The sequence below is a fragment of the Sphaeramia orbicularis genome, chromosome 11 (assembly GCF_902148855.1).
Source record: "Sphaeramia orbicularis chromosome 11, fSphaOr1.1, whole genome shotgun sequence".
In the NCBI taxonomy this organism is placed as follows: Eukaryota; Metazoa; Chordata; class Actinopteri; order Kurtiformes; family Apogonidae; genus Sphaeramia; species Sphaeramia orbicularis.
Window position 1 is genome coordinate 26,355,675 of NC_043967.1, and position 23,710 is coordinate 26,379,384.

At 35.4% G+C, this 23,710-nt stretch overlaps 2 protein-coding genes across 6 annotated transcripts; one reads left to right on the forward strand and one right to left on the reverse strand.

Annotated features, from left to right (window-relative positions):
• Positions 1–9,615: 9,615 nt before the first annotated feature.
• rpl14 (ribosomal protein L14) lies at positions 9,616–13,357 on the reverse strand. The gene is made up of 6 exons (XM_030148080.1): positions 13,322–13,357; positions 12,631–12,732; positions 12,450–12,544; positions 11,255–11,354; positions 9,898–9,951; positions 9,616–9,713 (listed from the first exon to the last, which is right to left on the reverse strand). Exons 1-6 carry the CDS (start codon positions 13,322–13,324, stop codon positions 9,654–9,656), a joined length of 414 nt encoding a protein of 137 aa, XP_030003940.1. The 5' UTR covers positions 13,325–13,357; the 3' UTR covers positions 9,616–9,653.
• A 700-nt stretch (positions 13,358–14,057) lies between these two features.
• LOC115428539 (uncharacterized) lies at positions 14,058–23,124 on the forward strand. Of its 5 annotated transcripts, none has more exons than XR_003936638.1 (8): positions 14,058–14,147; positions 17,236–17,283; positions 17,515–17,564; positions 17,935–18,287; positions 18,376–18,505; positions 19,987–20,049; positions 21,115–21,436; positions 21,498–23,124. XR_003936638.1 is itself a non-coding variant. In XM_030147646.1 (8 exons), exons 2-7 carry the CDS (start codon positions 17,252–17,254, stop codon positions 21,366–21,368), a joined length of 882 nt encoding a protein of 293 aa, XP_030003506.1. In that variant the 5' UTR covers positions 14,058–14,147; positions 17,236–17,251; the 3' UTR covers positions 21,369–21,373; positions 21,543–23,124. The 5 variants fall into 5 exon arrangements, 4 of the variants coding, with proteins under 4 accessions (XP_030003506.1, XP_030003507.1, XP_030003505.1 ...); XM_030147646.1 differs by having other exon boundaries at positions 21,115–21,373; positions 21,543–23,124; XM_030147647.1 differs by having other exon boundaries at positions 21,115–21,373; positions 21,613–23,124.
• Positions 23,125–23,710: the final 586 nt, after the last annotated feature.

The window sequence follows — 23,710 nt, forward strand, 5'->3', positions numbered from 1 at the left end:
TAGATAGATAGATAGATAGATAGATAGATAGATAGATAGATAGATAGATAGATAGATAGATAGATAGATAGATAGATAGATAGATAGATAGATATTTGATTATATTGTCTTCCATGTTTAAGAGTTGAAAGTTGGGCAGGTGCATTTGCATAATTGGCTACATATACTGTACAGTATAACTAATGAAGAAAATATTTAATATGCTATTGTGACGGCCTCACTAATATTTTCTGTGTTCTCCCTCCAGTTACCAGTGGTCAGCATGTTCGTGGGCTGTCTGTTTTTTGGCCACCCCTTATCGGTGTGGTTTACAGATTAATAGGCCCACCTCAGCAGTTGTGCTCTCCCTTCATTCCACTGGGTGACTGAGCAGCCTGCTGACCTCATGGCCAACATTTAGACCCAGTTCACCTCTTGGCCCTCCCCCTTTCTGCAAAACATCTGGCAACTGTCTGAACATCAGTGGGTTGTTTCTTCCTTAATGACACAGATATTCTGAGATGACCAGGATTCATCAGGCTGAAATTGTGAAAGATAAGTTTCATGTGGATCTGCCACCACACAGTCCAGACCTGAACCCCACTGAGAATCTATGGGATGTGAAGGAGAAGACTTTACACAGAAATCTGACTCCTTCATCATTAATGCAAGTTTTGGAGAAAAATTAACTCTGACAGATATAGATGATGTGGCATTTATTATGACATTACATAAGCATTGTGTGATATAAATCATACCACGATGAATGCACCCCATAATCAAAGCTTAAGATGGTCCAAAGGAATATTGTGTTTCTGGTTTTTTGGATTTTTTGTTTGTTTGTTTGTTTTGTTTTTGTTTTTTGGCTGGGCAGTATATGTTAATTCATAAGTCATAGGTTTGTAAGTCTCTATGACAGGAGAATAGAATAGAATAGAATAGAATAGAATAGAATAGAATAGAATAGAATAGAATAGAATAGAATAGAATAGAATAGAATAGAATAGAATAGAATAGAATAGAATCTTTGACTCTGGTCTCTGCCAGTGACATTGCACTTACACCTAAATAACACCACAAAGATACAGGCATATATTAAAGAAATAATAATAAAATAGTGTGCAATCAAAATATGCACAAATTCAAGATATACTGTATGCCAGGGTGGTTTTCATAGGTTTTGAGAATGTGTCTGTCAGTAAAACATAATTTACTATGAATTATACATTCATTCATTCATGCATTTATTAAAATGAACTTTTCTGCACACAACACAACAGGTACAATCTAAACCAAAAATGAGGTCAAGGTCCTGGGGGGAAAAAAATAGCAGTTTTGAAAAAGTCTGGAATATTTATATGGATAGAGAGCAAGCCCCCTGTTTATTACACTAATGAAAAACACTAATACTATAATGCATTAAAGAAAAAGTAAAATAAGAAAAATTAATATCAAAATAATGAAAAAAACAAAATAACAAATACAGAGAATTGCAGAGTGAATAAAGACAATTCCTTTTTTACATGTACTGTACATTTATAGTAATTGTTGACTTGTAATTTACCATGCTTTTATTCTGAAGAGAATGCAGCAGTTTTCCGGTCTAAATGCACCTAAATTACATATTGTTATCATTGCGCATCGGTGCACTTTATTTCTGACGTCAGAATTACGCTCCAGAAGAGCATGTTTACAGACCCCATGACTGTAAAAGGCCTAACAAAAACTACTGAATGTTGTTTAACTGTTATTAGTGAATTGGAGATGAAATATAAAATAAAAACATATGTTATTGAATAAGCCCCGCCCCCTTCAGACAGAGGAGAAGAGCACACTGGTTTTTGTGGTTTAGTCCTGTATTAATGCAACCAACTACAGCCATTTCAATAAACCACATTATTTATATTTTACTTTTGCATTACTCAATCTGCACAGAAACAGGAGAATCTATGTCAGGAACTGAAGAAGACACGCAGCATTTAGCCATAACATGCTGATCACTGACAGGAAAAATGGTGTTAATTGGGATTATCTCATAACAATGGGACCTGTCAGCGGGTGGGATATATTGATTATCTAATATACAAGTTGATGTGATAGAAATGGGAAAATGGGTAAGAGTAGAGATATGAGCAACTTTGACAAGGGAGAAAAAGTGATGGTCAATCAGTGGGTCAGAGCATCATCAGATCTTGTTCATTCCTTGTGTGAAGTGGTTCATATACCTACCAAAAGTCTGAAGAGCAACGGCTGGATCTGAACCAATCGATCATCTGGGAGCACAACATTATTACAACCTTGCCAGAAAATATCAGGTCTGCTTAGAGTCTGAGATCTTTTAAGTCAAGGTTAAAGACTCACCTGTTCACTGCTGCCTTTGCCTAAAAGGCTTTTTACTTTTTCAATTTTATTTTCTCTTTCGAAACTCTGCACTGCAACTCTTACTTTAATATGTGTGTGTTTTTATATTTGGGGGTTTTATGTGTTGTTTTCTTACTTGCTGTTTTTAATCACCTTTTACATGTTTTTTTTTTAATAATGTTTTAAATGTGTTTCTTTTTCCTTGTTGTATTTCAATGTCCTGTGTGAAGCACCTTGAATTGCCTTGTTGCTGAAATCTACTGTATAAATAAACTTGCCTTACCTGTCGAATATTTAGAGAGGTGGCCATGGCTCAGACAGTAGAGTGGGTTGTCCAATAACCGAAGGGTTGGCGGTTCAAATCCCGCTCTATCCATGTGTTGTTGTGTCCTTGGGCAAGACACCTCACCCTCCTTGCCTCCAATGCTGCTACTCACACTGGTGTATGAATGTGGTGGTGGTTGGAGGGGCTGTAGGTGCGGATTGGCAGCCACACTTCTATCAGTCTGCTTCAGGGCAGCTGTGGATACAGATGTACAGGGGTTGGACAAAATAATGGAAACACCTTCACCTCAAGATGATAATGCCCAAATCCATACAGCTAGAATTGTTAAAGAATGGCATGAGGAACATTCTAATGAAGTTGAGCATCTCGTATGGCCGGCACAGTCCCCAGACCTCAACATTATTGAGCATTTATGGTCAGTTTTAGAGATTCAAGTAAGACGTCGATTTCCACCGCCATCGTCTCTAAAAGAGTTGGAGGGTATTCTAACTGAAGAATGGCTTAAAATTCCTTTGGAAACAATTCACAAGTTGTATGAATCAATACCTCAGAGAATTGAGGCTGTAATTGCCGCAAAAGGCGGACCTACACCATATTAAATTATATTTTGTTGATTCTTCAAGGTGTTTCCATTATTTTGTCCAACCCCTGTAGTTTACCACCACCAGAGGGAGAATGTGAGAGTGAATAAATAATGGATCCTCTGTATGCGCTTTGAGTGTGCGTTCTAAGAAAAGCGCTATATAAATCTAATCCATTATTATTATTATTATATAGGTTCCCCTTTTTCTGACCCAAGGCCTGGACTCCATCAGACCTCTGAAGGTGTGATGTGGTACCCAGACCAAGAAGTTAACAGCAGATCCCTAAAGTCTTGGAGATAGAGGTGGACTTGCATGAATCGGACTTATTTGTCCAACACCTCCCATCGATGATCAATTGTTCTGAGATTGGGATGTCCATTTTTAGTCCATTTTTGGTAGGTACTAACTGCTGCAGACCAGGAACAAACAACAAGACGTGCAGTTGTGGAGATGCTCTGACCCATTCATCACTGTTACAATATGGACCTGGTCAAAGACATTCAGTTCCTTATGTTGATCATTTTACTGCTTCCAGTACAAACATTCACTGCTACATGTTACATCCAACCTAGTGAAATTGACCCATTGTCCCATTGTAATGAAATAAATGAAATGAATTAATATTAATACCAGTTTTCCTGTCAGTAGTGATAATATTATGGGTGATCGGTGTATATTAAAGTCGTAGAAGTGACATGTTTTCTCCACAGCAGATAAGTCGTCTGAGTGTCAGTGTTATATCTGTGTGTTATTTCAGCACAAACACATCCTGACAGGCAGGAATGTTGCTATCACATAACGTCCCCCTGTGTCCAATGAGCTCCACCCGGTTGAGTGAAAAAAAAATGGATGTGGGTCACTGTAATGTATGTGTGAATGTCCATGACTGTCCCGCTGTATGAAGGAGTGCACTGCATATTCAGCCTCAGTCTCACGTCCTGAATGACAATGTCTAGCGATGTCATTTTGAATGAAATATACAAGCTCATGCAGAATGAAGTTTGCATAAAAAATATATAACAGCTTTGTCAGGGGTCCTTTAGAAGCAGGTCACAGGTTAAGTTACTCATTAAAATGGAATGAACGGCGTGACTAGTTGTTTTAGTTATGTTATTGCAGTGATGTAACTTATTGTATTTCTTTACTTTTTATTGCTTTTGCCACATACGTTTTAAACTACATTAAAGCTTGTAATATTTATTTTGGTCTGTTTTTTGATTTTGTGCATTTTTGCCCTTTTTTTTTTTTTTTTTTTTTTTTACTTATATTAAATCCTTGTTTTGTTTATTTTATCAATTTAGTGTATATTTTGTTCATTACTTAAATAAAAACTTATTCTGTTTTTTGCTTATTTTTTGTCACTTTTGCTCTTATGTTGATTTAGTTTGTGACATTTAATATCTATTGAATACTTGTTTATTTTTTTTAGTGCTTATTTTGTATTTTTTGCTATTATTAAATGCTTATTTCAGTCCACATTCATGTTCTTTGTTAAGTATCTGTTTTGTTATTTTTCACCACTATTAAATGTTTATTCTGTTCACCTATGTTCATTATGTTGATTTAGCATTTTTGGGGTTTTTTTTTTGTTTTTTTGTTTGTTTTTTTTTAAAGCTTATTTAGTTCATTTTATTCATTTAATACTTTTCCCACTTCAATTAAATGCTTCAATTGTTAACTTTTGTCCATTGTTTTGATTTAGTGCTTGCTCAGTTCTTTTTTGCCTCTATTAAATGCTCATTTTGTTCTATTTTGTCCTCATTTTATTCTTCTATTATTCTTTATTATGTACTTATTTGGTTTTAATTTACTTTATTTTGTTTTTTAGTGCTTTTGTTCTTTTTTAACCTCTAATAGACACTTATTTTGTTTTGCTCATTGTGTTGTTCTATAATTTCTTTTCACTAAATACTTATTTTGTTTTAATTTGTTTTATTTTCTTGACTTAGTGCTTATTTAGCTGTCTTTTAATGCTTACTCTGTTCATGTTTGTTCAGTCTGTGCTTCTGTGTTTATATTGTTGCTAAAGCTTAAATCAACATGAGCATAATAATTCCAGTCTGAATTCTTAACATTCTTTTCATTTCAGCAGCAGGATCAGAACATGTCAAGTGGTGTGAAGTAGATATGACCCTAAAGGTTTGTATTTCTGATCAGAAATATATCAACAATAGCATTTTCAAGATCTTTAATGTATTAGACTGACAGACCCAGGCTGCTGTTTTTCTTATATCATTTTAATTTTTCAAGGAGTATTTTGTTTGATACTCACTTGTGGATGTGATCTGTCAGTCACTTAGTTGGACTGTTTGACAGAGTGGAGGCCGAGGCCTGCTGAGTAGGAGGGTGCTGACAGAGGAGGTGTGTTGGCATCGACTCTGCGTCCCTGACTGTTCTCACTCTGCTCAACCAGCTGGGCAACGTTCAATTGCTTCTGTTATGTAATATTCACCAGCTCCTATCTGAGAGTTAGAGTCGGACCAGTGTGGCTGGTGTTCTCAGAACTAAACTGAGGACTACCGACTGCAAACGCCATAAAGTGGTCGACTGTAGCTGTGACACCCTTTAACCATCCAGGACCTAAACCAGGGGTGTCAAACATATGGCCCGTGGGGCAAAGTGCAAAAATGACACAGAAGACATTAACAGCCAAGGGTGTCACTAGTGGCTCTTCCATTGGACATCTGTGCAAAATTTTACTGATATTTACTAAATGTCGATAAAACAGTTCAGTACATAATGTTGTTTTTTCCATTAAAACATAAATGCAATGATTTGCTTATTTATCGCGAGATGACACAAGAAATCATTCCATTAACATGGCCACGAACATAAATATGGTGTTGATTTACAGATATATTCATTATGATTATTATATATTACCTCTCTATCCTGTACTAAATTCAAAAATGATTCAGTTTCCTGCTGTGTCCACACATGTGCGCTGTGCCATGTTTCTTTTAAAACTCTTCTTCTTTGTTTGTTGTAATGTCCGTGAACATCCATTTTTTTTATTCACGTGACTCTAGTTGTGGAAAAAGGTTTTTCCATTAGAGTTTTGCATGATATACAAATTTTGCTACACCCAAAAAACCACCTCTTGCCAGCGCAAAAACTTTTCATCGAAAATGAGAATTTAGCAAAATTGTCTTTTTTCCATTAGGCAAATTATTATGTGCAAGTTATAGTCGCTCAATTGGGGGATCAATGGAAAAGCAACTACTATGTCTTGATAAGTTGTTTCGATCATGAAGTTAAATGCTATATATTTCACCTCCAGATACCTAAATGTTTTGTGTTTTTGTAGGTCCATTGTGATCTGTATGTTGTAATGCACATGTGTAAATGATCATCTGAGGCAGAATATTGTCAAAATTGCACTTATTTTTCTTTATAGTTTACAGGCTGTTCATGTATTTTCAGACTATTCACCTTTTTTGTGAAAGGATAAATGTAAACATTTTCTCAATCTAATTTGTCTTTTTTGTGCTCAAACAAAAAGACAAATGTGGAGTTGTCATTATTTAATGGATATTATTGTTATTGTTATATTAAGATATAATTTTACTGGTCCAGCCCTGTGAGGTCAAATTGGGCTGAATGTGGCCCCTGACCTAAATGTTTGGACCACTAATCCTATCAATACATACAAATAAGCCAGATAAAATGTAGCTTTTCAGGTTTTCACTGATATCAAATATGACCCTCTAGACCACAGGTGTCAAACATGCGGCCCGGGGGCCAAATCCAGCCCGCAAAAGGGTCCAGTCCGGCCCGTGGGATGAATTTGTGAAATGCAAAAATTACAGTGAAGATATTAACAATCAATGGTGCAAAAACCAATTTAATGCAGGTTCCACATACAGAACAAATACATTTCAATTGGGTCAGACCAGTAAAATATTATCATAATAACCTATAAATAATGACAACTGCAGATTTTGTCTTTTAGTGTAAAAAAAAAAAAAGTAAAATTACATGAAAATGTTTAGATTAAAAAAACTATCCATTCACAAAAAATATGAATAACCTGAACAAATACAAACAACCCGAAATATCTTAAGAAAAATAAATTCAGTTTACTAATATACTGCCTGTTACTAAATGTTTTGTGTATTTGTAATTGTAATATAAGTTGTAATGTGCATGTGTAAATGATAAACTGACAAACTAAGGCAGAATATTGTTAAAATATCACTTAAGACATTTAAAGTTGTTCATGTTATTCAGATTTTCAAGGAAACGTTGTAGATGTAAACATTTTCATATTGTAATTTTACTTTTTTCACTGTTTTTATTTTACTGGTCCGGCCCACTTTAGATCATGTTGGGGTGAATGTGGCCCCTGAACTAAAATGAGTTTGACACCCCTGCTCTAGACGTTCAGAGGCTCTGTAGTGAACGTGGAAACACCATCATCTTCTACAACATTGATTCACCAGTAAAACCCACGGAGTTTGATAAACAATAGTGGTAGTAGAAGTTTGTTTTAATATCTAGTTAATGATGTATTTTGCTGAAAAAGTAACTTTCTCTAGGAAAATTAGTGTTACTGAAAAATCCTGAATGCAGAAGATAATATTGTCATGAATGGTCACTCAGGAAAGGTTAAGTTTGTAGAAAAATGCATTTGAAAGTGGCCAAAAAATTGTTGTAAGTCTTAAAGGATTAAGGTTTATAATTATTCTGTCATATTGTGCAACAGAACACTATCTTCAGTGTCTACAGCTTTCATCTAGAGGTCTCAATGTACTCTGGAGTTTTCTGAAACACAAATTCGATTTTCTGCTGAAATGTCAACTATCAGTTTAGACTGCCCTCTAGTGGATGGACTCAACGTGCTGAACATTGAACTCGTGTCTTTTATCAGTGTTGTGGAGCAGTGAACTAAGCCTATGTGTTTTAAATATATTTTACAGTATTTTGCTGTTACATTGACAACATTCATTTGAGCATACAGACTCAAAATGTTATATTTATGCTATTTTTTGTGTTTGTTATAGCTGAAAAGACACATTTTGGGCCATAAAAGCAGTGATTTTTATGTTGCATTTCCCCTCTTGTCCCCTCCTGTGTCCGATGCTTCTGTGGTCATCATATACATCAATTTTTTTTAATACCTGAAACACTTACTATTCCTTTTTTCTATTTTATATGCTGTATTGTGTCACTTTGATTAAAAAAATATTTAAGCCACTGCTTCCAGGCAGTTTTACTTTAAGCTATACATTTCCCTTTGTTGATTTTGTTAATCTTTTTCCAATCAGTAATTGTTAAAACACTTTTAAAAGCTATATTATGGGAAAAACTGTAGACGCACATGATGACCTCATACTGAAAGGTGAACTAGAACAAAACAAACCTAAGGAATACTGTAGCTGGGTTAACTAGTGTATGTTACACAATTTTTCCGATGATACAGCCTTTAAAAGTATCTCATGTTGCATCTTATTCCAGAACAAACCTTTTTGGCATCTGGCAATTTAGATCCGAAAAAACAATACAACTAAAACTGCATTTATTACAGAGGAATAGGTCTTTTCATGTCAGTCTAAATGTCATGTACTGATCACTGCAGCAAAATATTGAACCCTAACTGACAGACCCTGTTCCAGAGTGATGGATGCATCAGGGTGAGATGAGAGGATGAAGAGATTACCCATCATGCCTGGTGTCTACAGTTGCAGCCAAAAGTTTTGGGAAAGACAAATGGATTCCTTAAATGTGATTTGCCAATGAAAGCTTAAGAAACCAACATGTTTGTACATACTGCAGGACAGTTTTTTGTTTTTTTTTTTACTTTTGCAGCAACAAAACTTGCCATTCCCAAAACTTTTGGCCACAACAGCAAAGTACAAGCCTGTGAGGGTGTTGATTTAGGGTTGCCTCAGTTGGTCAGGTCTAGGTTCAGTAACATTGTGCCCAAAGAATGATGGAAATAAATCTTGTGATACTGTATAAGCGTGCTAAAATGGCACCACAGTGAATGTGTGACATAATCAAAGCTAAAGGCTACATATTTGGAGTATGAGCCTCATCTTTTGACCAGTCTGTGCATCTAAAGACAACTTTCTACAGGGGCTGTGATTAATAAAAAGTAAATATAATCTTGTAATATTTCACAAAATGTAAACTTTGCCAGGTATGTTGAAGAATCAGGTTATTTTGAATAGAAAATCAAAACTGAAGAAACTTCAACTGTACAACACATTGATCCAGTCAAACCATCTCCTTTAATGAGATACTTCAGCAACTGAAATGTTCACAAGCATTTCATTCAGATCTTGTGCTCACCTTTTACACCAAACCAGAACTGTCAACACAAATGACTCAAACCTTAAGTCGAAAAGCCACTAGTCACAACATTTTTGGTAAAATGAGAAAAAAAAAAAGGCAGACGACAGATGAACAATTAAAGTGGACTTTTATTTTGTGAAAACTGTTCATTTCTTTGCTGCCTCCTTCTGGAGCTTCTTCACCTCATGCTTGATGATCTTATTCCTCTGTGAAAAAAAAAGAAAAAAGTTCAATTTTTGTTCATTAAGACCACCACTCATTTTCCTTTTAACAAAAAAAAATCTATCAGAATAATATAAATTTTTTTGCAGATGTTATAAAATTTCAACACTTCTAATCTTAAATCCAGCCTCTTTCCAAAACATCTGTTCTTGCAGGTCTATGACTCACCATCCTCTTGGCCTTCATCACCTTGTAACGGTCAAAGTCAGTCATTTTGGACCTCTGCAAAGAAAAAAAAAAACAACAACAGGATAAATGATCTATGATTTCAACTGCACACTCTACAGAGTCTGATTTTATTATTTATTGCCTCATGAATGAAGGCCATGTACCGTCATGGAGGACAACTACAGTCTCTTTGGGTGGACCCATCATTTAGTTCAGATGAAAACATGCTGGGGAGTGTTCAGAGCTTTACAAAGTATGTGTGTTCGAAGGTTTTAGTAAGAGTGACTGCCTTTGCCATATTGAAGAGGATAAAAAGGATGTGACATGTTCATTCATTTACTTGGAAGTTCTTCACTGTTGTTCACACATCTTTACATGTGTTGTTTTGTATAGGTGCATTAGCAGCATGTACATATGGTGTAAATTATTTGTTTACTGTTTAAGGTTAAAGGGTCAGTATACACAATAATGCAAAGGTGTCAGTAATTTTTCCCGTTGCAGTCAATTTGTATTAAAAACAGGTAAATACTAACAAATTGACAAATTAAATTTTGTCATACAAATGATAGTGAATAAATTATGCCCAGTTTAATCTGAAAAAAGTAGACAATACTCTGCAAGAGGAGCAATGAACACTGGCAAACAAACTGCATTTATATGTACACTTCAGACAAAAACAGCACAGGACTGACAGAAATTACCACAAATCCCATTATTTAAATATGGGGCTGAGCAATATCATTAATTTGATTAAAAAAAAAAAAAAAAAAAAAAAGAGGTTTTGCTTTCTGAAAAATTTCAGAATTGAGAAAAGAAAAAAAAAATCAAGATAACTCATCTGTCAACTTTCTTGCTCAACCAAAACTTAAAATGCAACCCATTAAACTTCTTGTGATATGACATGCAAATGTGTTTCTCTAGTTGTACTTGGCAAATAGATTTAATAAAGTATTTTTGAATCATGTATCACATACAAAAAAGGCTGAAATTGTAAATGGTGCATAACACTGGGTGCTGAATTAATAAGACAATAAAATAAAGATGTAATATCACCTAGCTCTACTGATATATGCAAAGAAATGACTGATAATGGCAGGTTGTCTCTAACAACTTTGCACTCAGGTGCCTTTGAACCGTAAGAGGAACCAAGAGATGAGATTGGGGAAAAAAAGCACCAATCCTTATTGTTGCAAAAGTGATGACATCCAACATTTATCAACTGAATGGAGATAATGTTTGATAACTGCTTTAAGGCAAAATCTCTTGGATTGATGTCAATCCTATTTCTCACTGTTTCAGTGTACTTCACAATAAACAATGTTGACAGCAGCACAGCTTCAACTGTCACAGCCTTTACCTTTGCTCTCGCCTCAATCTTCTTGGCCCAACTGCTTTGCTCCCACTTCTGGTTGACTTCGGCCTTCTCCCAGGCTTTCCTCACAAACTTCTGGCGGGCACTGGAAATCATTGGCACACATGGAGCATTTGAAACATCTAGTAATGTTTCACATATAACTTCAAGATCAAAATTAAGACTTGAGATGTAGACATGGAAACTAAAATATATGGAGGAAAACTGTAGAGTCTGGAGTGACATCTAAGATTTAAACTTCACAACCCAGTAAGGTTTCTGCAGGTTGTACTCTACACTTTGAGGCCTTTATGAATGTGAATTAAGAACTAATTTGTGCCCAGTTGTGCTGGCACCAGACTTTAATGTACCAGTGTGAATAACCAATATTAGGTGTTCGCTCAGCTGATGTTATGCTCCATTTTTCATACTGTGCAGCAAATCACAACGTCGTACAGCAATATTTTTAACAGCATTTGACCACTCTGAGCTCTTCCACACAAATACAGGTAGAACATTGCATGAAGGTAACACTAACAAAAATGGGGGATAGAATGAAGCAATTCTGAACAGGAGGAGGAATCAGATCAGTCAAGACAAAACAAGGAGCTGGGACTAGGTTTGAGCATAGTTTTTGGCTCAACAATTCTGATGGTTTCACAGCACTTTTTCCCAGAATGGATCTTCACATAAATTTGTCTACTGTGAGGAATACATCGGATATGAAAGCTTTCATTTCATGCATATCGCAAAGGCTTTGATAAACAAACATGGATTAATTTAACAGTATAACACTAGAGAATTAATAAAAACCAGGACTAATAATGAATTTGTCTGCATGTTTGATATAGGAAAGTTGGGTTTTTATCAAAGTTTAAAATTAAGTCTAAATAAGATTATTGTACTTCTTTATGCATCATCATCAAAATATGTATTGATACTGTGATATACAATTACAAATCAGATTTCAACTATATCAATTGCCTAGTGGTATTACATTTTCCATAATTTCTCCTTTACTCTTAGACCTTTGTACACAAAGTCCAAATTTCAACAGACACTAAAATCAGTTACACAAATTAAGTTTTTTAATGAGGAAACTAAACTGCCTGTACAAAGGGGTTAACCCTTACAGTGAAAGACCTACATGCATACAAGCAGAAAAAACGCAGGATTCGTGTTGAGGATATGTCTCACTCACCTGTGAGGTACTTTGATCACATAGTCTGTGAGTTGCATGCATTTGAAGGGCATGGATTGCCTCTTCACACCTGTGCAGGGACCATCAACAAGAGCCTTAAGAGACACAAAAAAAGCATTTAATACAAGTCAAAAAAACTTCACACTGATGTGACCAGTCTGGCAAACTCTTTAGGACTCACCCTGTTTTGGTCAATGACATCTACAATGGCCACCAGCTTGCCAGCATGGGGTCCGAAGGAGATGTAGGCAACACGGCCAATCTCGACAAAACGCTTGAACACCTGAAAGACACATTTGATACGTTCAACTCAGCTATACAGATAAGGTAGACCACTACACAGGGACAGCAATGAATTATGCTACATTTAGTTTCAATGCATACAATCACCAGCCCGACAAGCCACAATAAAGGCCAAATGTAATGTCAAAGGAACATTAGTATCAGTGTTAAACTGCACAGTAACACTACAAGGGGAATACACAGCGATAACTAGCTTAGCTACTGTAGCTAACATATCACTCGTCGGTATCAGGAAATTCCAGATCAACAAATATATGATGTGTTTGAAATAAAGCCCATTATAAGCATAAAATACTGGTCATTCTCGTGGAAAAAACGCGAAAACATGGTTTAAAATAACTGAGCAGCTTTCGGCCCTCCACGCCTGGTGGGCCACGTTGTAGTGAGAGCCGACAGCTTATCAGACCAATCACTAAAAACCACGGAAACAACGTCGAATTCATTTAGAATTGTGTTCCTTAAATGTACGAATATCTTAATAACACACACGCTCATAGTTAATGCAGAACAATGGGGATTTTATATGAAAAATAACCCTGAAAATGTCAACACTCTCATGGCGGACTCACCATGATGGCAGTCCCGGAGCAGAAAGGAAGTTACCGCTTCCGCTCGGCGCACAAACGGCTTCCGTTTGTTTTCTACGCATGCGCAGGTTTTTTTTTTTTTTTTTTTTTTTTTTTTTATTTAATTTTATTTTATTTTATGTTTTTTTCTTATGTTGTTTCACTACGCAGATATCAGTAAACTGACTCGGCTTACATTGTACAATAGAAACTTTTTTTTAAAAAAATCATCATGATATGACACGTAATGTTTGTTAAAAAATACATACAGAACTACCACATACAACATCTGTTCAAATGTCCTTTATTTTCATTGCAGTGGAATTATTAAGACTTCCCTGAAACTGAAATGTTTGGCTGTTCACAGAGCGACAAAAATGCACGACGTTTTTTTTGGTTTTTTTTTTTACGTTATTTTAGAACAGATGTAGTGATGCATATAAAATAACAAAATATATTGTGTTTAAGGCTATTATTACTTTTGTGTCTTTGCAATGACTATTTCGTTAAAAAAAATATGTGTTATACTTCTTTTTACATACATTTCTTTAAAATGTACATAAAAACGAGAGTGCGGCAGAGGTGTTGTTCATCATAAACCCCCTTCACCGGCCCACCCTTTTTCCTGCTGAAAATGACTCAGTAGGAGGTAATTGAAACAAAACTTTACCGAGAGAGAGAGAGAGAGAGAGAGAGAGAGAGAGAGAGAGAGAGAGAGAGAGAGCGAGAGAGAGAGAGAGAGAGAGACCGGAAGTGTCATGGCGGCTGGGAGGTGTTTTATCTGAAAAGAAAACGAAGTGCGACAACAACAGTTTAAGCGTTTATGAAGGTAAAATATTAGTTCTGTGATGTTCTATGATGATTCGCCACGTTTTCTATTCGTAAATGTAATGTTTAGTCACAGTGAGACTTCAGTAATAGTAAATTTAGTATAAGATCGTTAACACTCGTAATATTTACCTGTAGTTTAAAGTAGTTATTAAACCGTATTCGAATGTACCGTTAGCTTAGTGTTAAAAGTCTTAATTGTGAATAAAGTGTCTGTTTAGTTTCGTTTATGTACATAATTTGAGAGATAAGGCTAGCGTTAGTTTAATGCGCGTAACTTTCGCTTTCACTTTTGCATAAAGACGTTTATTTATTAATTTTATTTTGCTTCATATTTATGTACATTAAACGAAATTTATCACTTTAACCCCCCCCCCCCCCGAAGTGAAGGCAAGGGGTATTGTTTTTGGTTCAATTTGTTTGTTTGTTTTTAACACTTTAGCAGCAAAACTATTGTTTCAGTTCATACCAAATTGGGTTTATAGATTGCCAGTGACCAATAGATTTCCTTACATTATGGGAAAGGTAAGTCAAAGTTCAAATTCCGATTTTAAAAAAAAAAATTCCCATTTACTTATTAAGGGCGAAATACGTGCTAAGGGCGGAGTTTGTTGTGCCTGGCACCACCGGTTTGTAAAAACAACACAGTTGAGCAGTGTAAGAAGGGCTCAGATTCTTTACTTCAACAAAAGTAGCAAATACGTCACTAAGGATACGCCCCTTAAGATAAAGTCCTTAACTCAAAGTATTGCTTAAGTAAAAATCTATATCTATTATCAACAAAATGCGGTGTATTAGAGAATGAAAAGGAAAGAAGCCTGGTCATTGTGCAGTGAAATCTTTTCTGAGTGTTTTGCAGTTGTAAACAGTATGATGTTTTGGATTCATATCACTGCTGCATTAATTGAGGTGGAGGGCATCTTGGAAAATCCAGATTGTCTTCTTCGTCCCATTCTGGCAAACCAGAAAAGCAGCTGCAGTGGGCGGTTAACCTCATTATGATGGAGGACTGAGAGATACAGAAGATCTTTTCTCCCCACTGCCGTCAGAATTTACAACACCTTAGTTTGACGACTTATGGACGTTTATTGATCCCTCGGAGGATCTTCACTTTTTTCTTCAGCTCAACCAAAAAAAATCCCAAAACAAACAAATACAGAATTAATAAAGTTCATCTGATTAATGTCCATGCTGTTAAAGATTTAGCAAATCTACAGCAAGGAATCAGAGAATATCAAACAGTGTTGTGATGCTGCATTTTCCAGCTACTGCTAGAGGGTTTCAAAGAGATTAAGCTTGTTTAAGAAACTGGAGGATTCTCTCAACCCACAAAGGAACATTTCAAACTTGAGCATATCATAAATACTCAACAACACATTTGAAACACATTTGGAAATAGCTGCTACATAGTTTTTTACTGGACAGAAGATTTATGAAAAATTGTAATTTTGGAAATATCTTGTATCTAAGGGTGTTAGGTAAATGTAGTAGAATAAAATGTACAATGTTTGCCTCTGGGGTGTAATGGTACAAGTTAGGGCTGCACGATTAATCGATTTTAAATCGAAATCGGATTTTTTAATTTGGACGATTTTTAAAAAAGGGAAATCTTAAAATCGATTTCATCTCTCGTGCCTGCGGGCCGCGCGCTTGCCGGCTACCATAGGCTCCTCCTCCTATCAGTGACAGCGGTCTGTCACAGAAATCCGTGTAATGACCGGACTTTAAATGTGTTCATGAGCCCGCAGTACTTATAGCAGTGTAAGCCGTGGCTTCACGCATGGATCCCGCAACTGAAATATAACTGTATGCGGATCACTCATCTTACGTTGTCCCAGATCCGTACCATACTGTCTTCTTCCGATCCGGGTCCGGGTCCGGGTCATCAGCCTCAGCAGAGGAGCCCACACAGCCCTGTGCCCACACACATCCACAAGCTCCACACATAGAATCCCTCCAGTGTGTCCTGGGTCGGTCTGTTCCACGCACGGATCCCCCAGTTTAAATAGAACCGCATGTGGATCACTCATATTTACGTGGTCCACGCACGCACGACTGATGCCTGTCACTGACTTACACTGGTATCACTTCTGTGGGCCCAGATGCCCAGAAAAAAAAGGAAAAAAAAAAAGAAAATTTTTATTTTTATATATATATATATATATATATATATATATATATATATATATATATATGTGTGTGTGTGTGTGTGTGTGTGTGTGTGTGTGTGTATATATGTATATATAAGTAATTAATTTAGTCCTCTTACTTGCTAAATTTTTCATTCACAAATGTAAGTTCTGTAGCACAAAACCAAATATTAATTTTTTGAAAGATGTTGAACTTTATTTAAAGCTGTTAGATAAATCTGGAAACAAAAAGGCAGGTATAAAAAAGGTATAAAAAACATAAGTATTGGCTCTGATTTGGGCATTGTATTATAGTGTATTCCCCCTGGCAAATTTATGTTATTTTCTTGTTGTATACATTGTTTGTATACTCTACTTCATTCAATAAAGATTTAATTAAGAAAAAATAAACTTCTGTGGGTTCATCACGTGATACCATCACAGATTTGAGGTCAGAGCAGTGCCTAGCATTGTGGGCTGCTCACGAAAACGACATGCTGACTTCTGTTGTCTTTTGTAGTTTTACCCCAAAATCGAAATCAAAATCGAAAATCGAATTTTTAGAGGAAAAAATCGGGATTTTTATTTTTGCCAAAATCGTGCAGCCCTAGTACAAGTGTAAAAAGATGAGAAGTGGTGTCTGATGATTGGCTATTATTCATAGACCTGAGTTAAAGGGAAACAAAAACACAGTTGCCTTTAATATTAAAATGTGGGGTTTTAATATATTTAGTTAAAGTCATTTAATTCTGTTGAAATGTTGTGTAGTTATACAAGTGTATGACCGCCATTAACAGTGAGAAATGAGTGTGGTATTATAGCTATATGGCACATCAGAGCTCTACATCTCCAGGAACTTCGTTGAATAAGTCTTTATTTTTGAATCATTCTTCCCTCTACTTGAGCAGAGCATGTCATCTCTCTGCTATTACTTTTAATTGTATAAAATGTTGTTCTTAGGTAACAGAGAGCCACAATGGAGACAGGTGCGGTACGTCCTAAGAGCGGGTAGGAACTGTTTCTTATTCTGTTATGAAATGAGCTGAGGTTAAGAGATAATATAACTAATGGAGTCAGTAACTGAGTTCTTGACTAGTTGAAATACTTGAACTGATTTAACTCCAAATAATAATAGTTCCAATAGTTATTAATAGCAAATTTCAACCAAATACAGATAAATATAAAAATACGTTTCAATGTAAAGTCTCAATTAATGTTTTTATTTCTTCTGGCTTTCAGGTTTGCAGATTTCCCAATAATAACTGAGCTACTGAGGCGCCTGTCAATAGGTTTGTAGCTGCCGTTCAAATATCATAAGAAACTTATAGTAACAATGTAATAAAAGACATAAAGGTACGTTTGTGTTGGAATCTTATGTACTGGGAGCTGATTTTTAATTAACATTAACTAACAGCATTTCTTTACATTTATATTTATGTACAGGACTAAGGTCAGCTTTTTCTATGACAATCCTTATGTTCCCTTCTGAGATTTATGACACTTGCTACTGTTACCTTAGAAATGCAGTTAATGTCAGAAAACATACATTTTCCTTAGGCTTGTGAGTATGTAAATATATCTATTTGTATTTTACACATTGAACCTTGAATGATGATCTTATTATTTTGCATTTGTCCCCTTGTCTTGTATTTGTTGTAGGTCATTTTTTGGAGGGAGTGGGAAAGAGTTTTCCCTTAAAAAATCCACATGGTGCTAAATGGATATTGGGAGGTGAGGATGACACAATTTACAAAGGAAAAGATGCAGAAGTAAATGGGTGGGGAAAATTCTATCTCCCAAAGCAAGTGAAAATGAAGGTTATTGGTGTAATAGAAGGCACCTCATGCCCAAATGAGCAGCTTGTTCTGATGATCTGTGAGGATGGGGCATTCTATGCCTACGATGGAGAGGAGCTGCATGCTGTGGCTTCAAACCTGGACCATCTGTTGAATAAAGGAATTGAGTATCCAGCAGCTAAGAGCTACTACAAGGGAGAGGCCTTCAAAGATATGGTGAGAAGTTAGTCTCTGTGAACAAGTTAGTCTGTAGCACAGTGAGCACCAATGTGATTTTTTTTCAAATGTCGCCTGTTTTGTGCAGACTAAGGAGCAGTGGGCAGAGGTGAGAAAGGGAGCTGTGGGGAAAAGGTTAGAAGAAGAACATCGTAAACTAGTGACTGCAAATAAGTCCAGTTTTCTGGAAATCCTCAAATCCACAAAACAGCACAAAGGTCAGTATCTTTATCTGTGAGGCTCAATAAATGAAAGGTTTACTCTGAAAGTACAAGCTCCATCACCTGTTGGATATGTGAGTGGAAGGAGGATCATGTTATATCTAATATTTAATTACTGGTTTAGCACATTTGGAATAGTGTATATAACTCTTAACCCAAAGGTATTATCAAATATTATATTTCACTTCATTGTTGCTCTCTCTGGCTTCTTTTTCTGCTGCTGTTTTTGTTTTTGAATATATGTATTGCTTTTTCTGGAAACAAAGCACACAGAAATTGAATATGTGATGATTTAGGAAAAAAAACGTATTTTTTGTAAAACATAAAAAATTACCTAGGCCATTATTTTAAGAAGATGATATATATTCTTTTTAATTTTCACACAGGCCGTAAGCTATTGTCGTCTAGAGGCGTCTGGCGTCATCGTCGTCTGTCGTCGTCTGTCGTTGTCTGTCGTTGTCTGTCGTTGTCTGTCGTTGTCTGTCGTTGTCTGTCGTTGTCTGTCGTCCATTACAAAATTTTCAATCGTCTTCTTCTCCGAAACTACAATTCCAATTGACTTCAAACTTGGTATACAGCTTCTTTATGATAATGTCAACAAAAGTTAGTGAAATTATTTGGATCCAGATCTGATTACGGATTTGGTGTGACTTTGAAAAATTTCCCCATTATAAGAGATAGGGAGTGGATCGATGCAATAACTCAGTAAATATAAATGATATCAAGTTGAAATTTCTACAGTACAGCCCTAATGGGTAGATGACCAAAACATAATGTCCACATGCTGATCAGGATCTTCTTCTGGATCTGGGAACTTACGGAAAATTTAACATGGGCTCTTATGGGGAAAAAATTTCAATTGTCTTCTCCGAAACTGCAGTTCTGATTGACTTCAAACTTGGTAAACAGCTTCTTTATGATGATGTCAACACAAGGTATTGAAATTATTTCGATCCGGATCTGATTCTGGATTTGGTGCGACTTTGAAAAATTTTCCCATTATAAGAGATAAGGAGTGGATTGATCCAATAAATCAGTATCAATGATATCAAGTTGGAAGTTGAATTTTTTACAGATCTGATTGGAATATGACCAAAACATGGGCTATTTCTGTAATATAATAAATACACATAACTGGGTGATAATAAATGGCATCTGGATACATTTCCCAAAGCTTTTAATTTGGCCGGTAAGCTACAGGGCCATTGGTCCTATTTTTTCCTTCTTTTTATAGTGGGTAACATCCAGCATTAAGGTGCATTACCATTACCTACGGTTTGTGTACAGACCAGAATTAATATCCTTCATCAAAATTTCTAGAATGAATCAAACAAACATTGGTTCTAACAAGAAACTTTTGGGTTTTGTGAAGCTATTGTAGGTGATGGTGTGATGTGCAGTTGGTGGTTATCTGCAATTTTACCACTAGAGGTTAGTAAATCTTACACATTAACCTATTTCTTTCTGTACCTTGATAGGTGTAGTTTCATCGGGAGCAGGCACTGACATCAGAAAAAAGCCTGAGATTGACATATCACAAGGTAAGTGAAAAAGTCATTTGTTCAACTTCTCTCATCAGTTACCCATCCGTACAAATGGTCACATAGAGAATATGGTAATATGTCACATATATGCTGTATGTATATAAAAGGATATCTACCAGGATATGCAATATAAGCCCCTTTTCCACTGCAGGAACTTTACCTGGAATTTTGAAAAACCTTGGTGCATTTCCGCTGAAATTACCTGGGCAAAAAACTTCCATGACTCCAAACTTTACCTGAAATAAGTTTCTAGTTGGGGTGTAGGACAGTGTTTAAGCCAGTGTACAGATGCAAAGTTGTATATTTGATTTATACAAGCTTCACTTCATTTGTGATTTGATCATTTGGAAAATGGAGCAAAAGAAGAAAAGCTACGAGAAATGGACGTACGACGAGGCCCATTTGACAGATCAGCTCTTTTGAGTTTTTTGAGTGTATTTAGCTCCTAAATGCAAATACGCTCAAAAGAGCCTGGACCTTGTCAAGTGTATTTTCCAAATACAATCAAAAGCAATTCTGCAGGACATCAAATTGACGAGTCAAAACAGCCAGGCCTGATTTAAATAGCTACATTTCCATGAACTGTGAGGTTTGGGGGAAAAGCAAACCAAACACAGATTACCTGGTATTGTTTTACCCAGGTCAATACATTCCTGATAATGAAAGTTAATGGGAATGTTGGTGGAAAAGGGGCTATTCCTAGCCTCCTCCTCAGGTCTTTAGAAATGTTTAAAAATACCTCAAATTAAATAGTTAAACTGGATCTTATTTCATACCAGGGGAAAAATGTGTACGCATAAGCTTTGATGTTGTACAATGTTCACTATAATCAGCCTTGATTACTTTAACTGCTAGACAGGGCTTTTACTTTTTAATGAGAAGGGATAATGAGAGATGGATTGTATTAGTCCTTCAAGAACCTGTAATTTAAAATGAAATGAAATATGTAATGGAGTGCAATGTTGATATATGTCACAACGTATTGAAACCATAACAACCATATGAAATGAATTAATCCATTATTTTCACTGACTATTTTTATTCCTGTAATAATTCTTTCAGATAAGTTTGCCAAGGTGAGGTCTAAATTTGTTGAAAGGGTGTCCATAAGTGTTGTTTTTGAGCTTCTGGAGCACCTGCTACACCATGGCATCTTAAATACAGAAGAATGGGCCTCATTTCGCAAAGAGTTTCCCCGAGCGGACATGGCACGTCTCCTCTTTGACTTGGTAATGAAGAAAGGATGCGCTGAGACAATGATGGACCACCTCAAGGAAATAGACCCATTCCTTTACGAGTCTCTTGGTTTGCCGTGACAAAGGTGAACAGATGTATTTTATAAGAAAAAAAACAAACTTTTTTCTGGAAGTAAGTTATGCAAGTGTAAACTGGTGTTGGTGCAATGCCCATACTCATACAATAAGATTTACACAACCAACTCAAACTAATATCATTCCATTGGTCTAACTTTTGCCATTGTTTTTTTACAGGTCATGCAAAGATTGAAAGATTTTCATGTCAATTGGATTCACTCTAGTAAATAATTTCTACTTTTTCCAGGTATCTGAAACTACGGATATAAAAGGGAGGTTGAAAATCCCCTTTAGTTATGCCAAAGTATCCACCATCTTACCAGGGGACAGTCTGCGCTGAGAGTACATGTAAATAAACCTCATACCTGTCAGATTGTTGATTGATCAATGATACTTTGAATAGAAATTAAAGGAAGGCTGAAGTACAGATACAAATGTGAGTCAACATATTTATTTTAAATTGTAAAATTAATAAAATTTTTATTTAGTTCAGTTTGTCATCCAACAGTCAAATTTTACAAAAATCTAGAAACAAGTGGCCTAAGCTCCAACCATTTCAAAATGCATTGCCTTAATGAAAAACATAACCTTCTGAGACCAGGAAAGTCAAAGTTTTGCCTTTTTTACATTGAATAATCTCCTTGATTGGAAACAGCATGATGCAACATTTTTATTATTATTATTATTATTATTATTTTTTATATACACTTTTTTTAATGTTCTTTGCATTGTCCTGGCCTTAGTATGAGCTCTATCCATAAACAGAAGTGGAACAACACTTTTTTTTTTTTTTTACTGTAATGCCTTTTATTATAAGATCTTAACACAACATATTCACTCAAAACTCACCTTTTCAGAATAGCCTACCCACCAAAAGTATTACTCTTCATCTTACTTTTTACCTCTTCATTGTTTTATGTATTGTAATTACTCTTGATTTCTTTCTTTCTTTTGTGTTCTATGTATTGTCTTTTTTATCCTCTACTGTACAGTGTCCTTGGGTGTGGTGAAAGGCTCTTATAAAGAAAATGTATTACTATTATTATTGTTATTATTATCAAACATGTCTTCATCACTATTTGTTTGTGTAGTGGCATAAGAAAACATTAACTTTATACACATCACCCTTCTGAAAAAAATTTACTACAGAAGCTTGAGTACTTGGAGAGAGCCTACGCAGATACATGGAGAACATGCAAACTCCACACAGAAAGGCCCACATGGCAATCGTGGACCTTCTTAGTGTGAGGCGATAGTGCTGACTACTGCACCACCATGCCACAATTGTATTTCTTATAAATCTATGTAAATATCTGTAATTATAGTAACACTTTGCTAATATACTGTACATATTGCCAATTATAATAAAGCTGGATGAATCAAAATGGACAATATGTAAAACTGTATTATATGTGTGTATATGATACTTTTTATTACAAAGTGTATTATAATGTATCTGTTCTGATATGATTTGATAATGAATAAAAATTGTTGTTTGCCATCTAAGAGCAAAGACATGGTGAAGTTGCGATTAATTCATTCCTTTTGTATTACTGAATATTAATATTATGTAAATCAGATTATCCAGCTGTGTTCATCAGATCTCAACCCTTTTGTGGATTTTGGGTTGAAATGTATAAAGGGTCATTTTCCACTATCAAATATTTGGACTGATGCAAATGTAGTTTTTGTAGTTGTAAAAGATGTTTGCTTATGTTCACCATCACAGTGGATCTGAAATGAAGTAATCCAGATGTGATTGTAGTGTGGACTTTTAGCTTTAATTCAAGATTATTGCAGTAACTGGTAAGTAAGATCATAATTAATATGAGGAATGTTTTATATACCTGATTTTCAGCAGAGAGGATATACCTGTATACTCCAGATATATATGGACCAGACTGTACATGTTTGTTGCTTCTTCTATTCTTATATAAGCCAATTTTATATAAGGTTGTGGACAATTTACATGTACATTTATGTAAAGTTTGGGTTGATGCTAGAGGTTGATCATGTTTTGACATTAGCTTGAGACAATAGAGTTTTTCATTGCTTCTCTCCTGCTGCAATATTGAACACCACTAAATACTTTTAGCTTTGAAATTTAGTTAACCTGGCTAAAATCTTACACTTTGCACTTTTAACCTGCACCTATTGAAGATTATTAGGATAATTAGTGTTTGGTTTTTTTTCTAGTAAGTTTTTGATTTTTTAAGAATAATTAGTTTACAAAGGAGCACACACAGTACATTAGATGTGTAAGAACCGATTATTATTATAAATTGTATTAGCATTATTAATTGTATTATTACATTATTATTATTATTATTATTATTATTATTAAT

What these genes read in the sequence shown, in the direction of transcription:
- rpl14 (XM_030148080.1), bottom strand. An exon ending in AGATTGAGGCGAGAGCAAAG is followed by an intron (nt 9,952 to 11,254) that starts GTAAAGGCTGTG and finishes TTTTCTTTGCAG; the next exon opens with AGGTCCAAAATGACTGACTT. An exon ending in TGATGAAGGCCAAGAGGATG is followed by an intron (nt 9,714 to 9,897) that starts GTGAGTCATAGA and finishes TTTTTTTCACAG; the next exon opens with AGGAATAAGATCATCAAGCA.
- LOC115428539 (XM_030147645.1), top strand. Translation starts at nt 17,252, where the DNA reads ATGGAGACAGGTGCGGTACGTCCTAAGAGCGG. An exon ending in GCGGTACGTCCTAAGAGCGG is followed by an intron (nt 17,284 to 17,514) that starts GTAGGAACTGTT and finishes TCTGGCTTTCAG; the next exon opens with GTTTGCAGATTTCCCAATAA. An exon ending in ACTGAGGCGCCTGTCAATAG is followed by an intron (nt 17,565 to 17,934) that starts GTTTGTAGCTGC and finishes TATTTGTTGTAG; the next exon opens with GTCATTTTTTGGAGGGAGTG.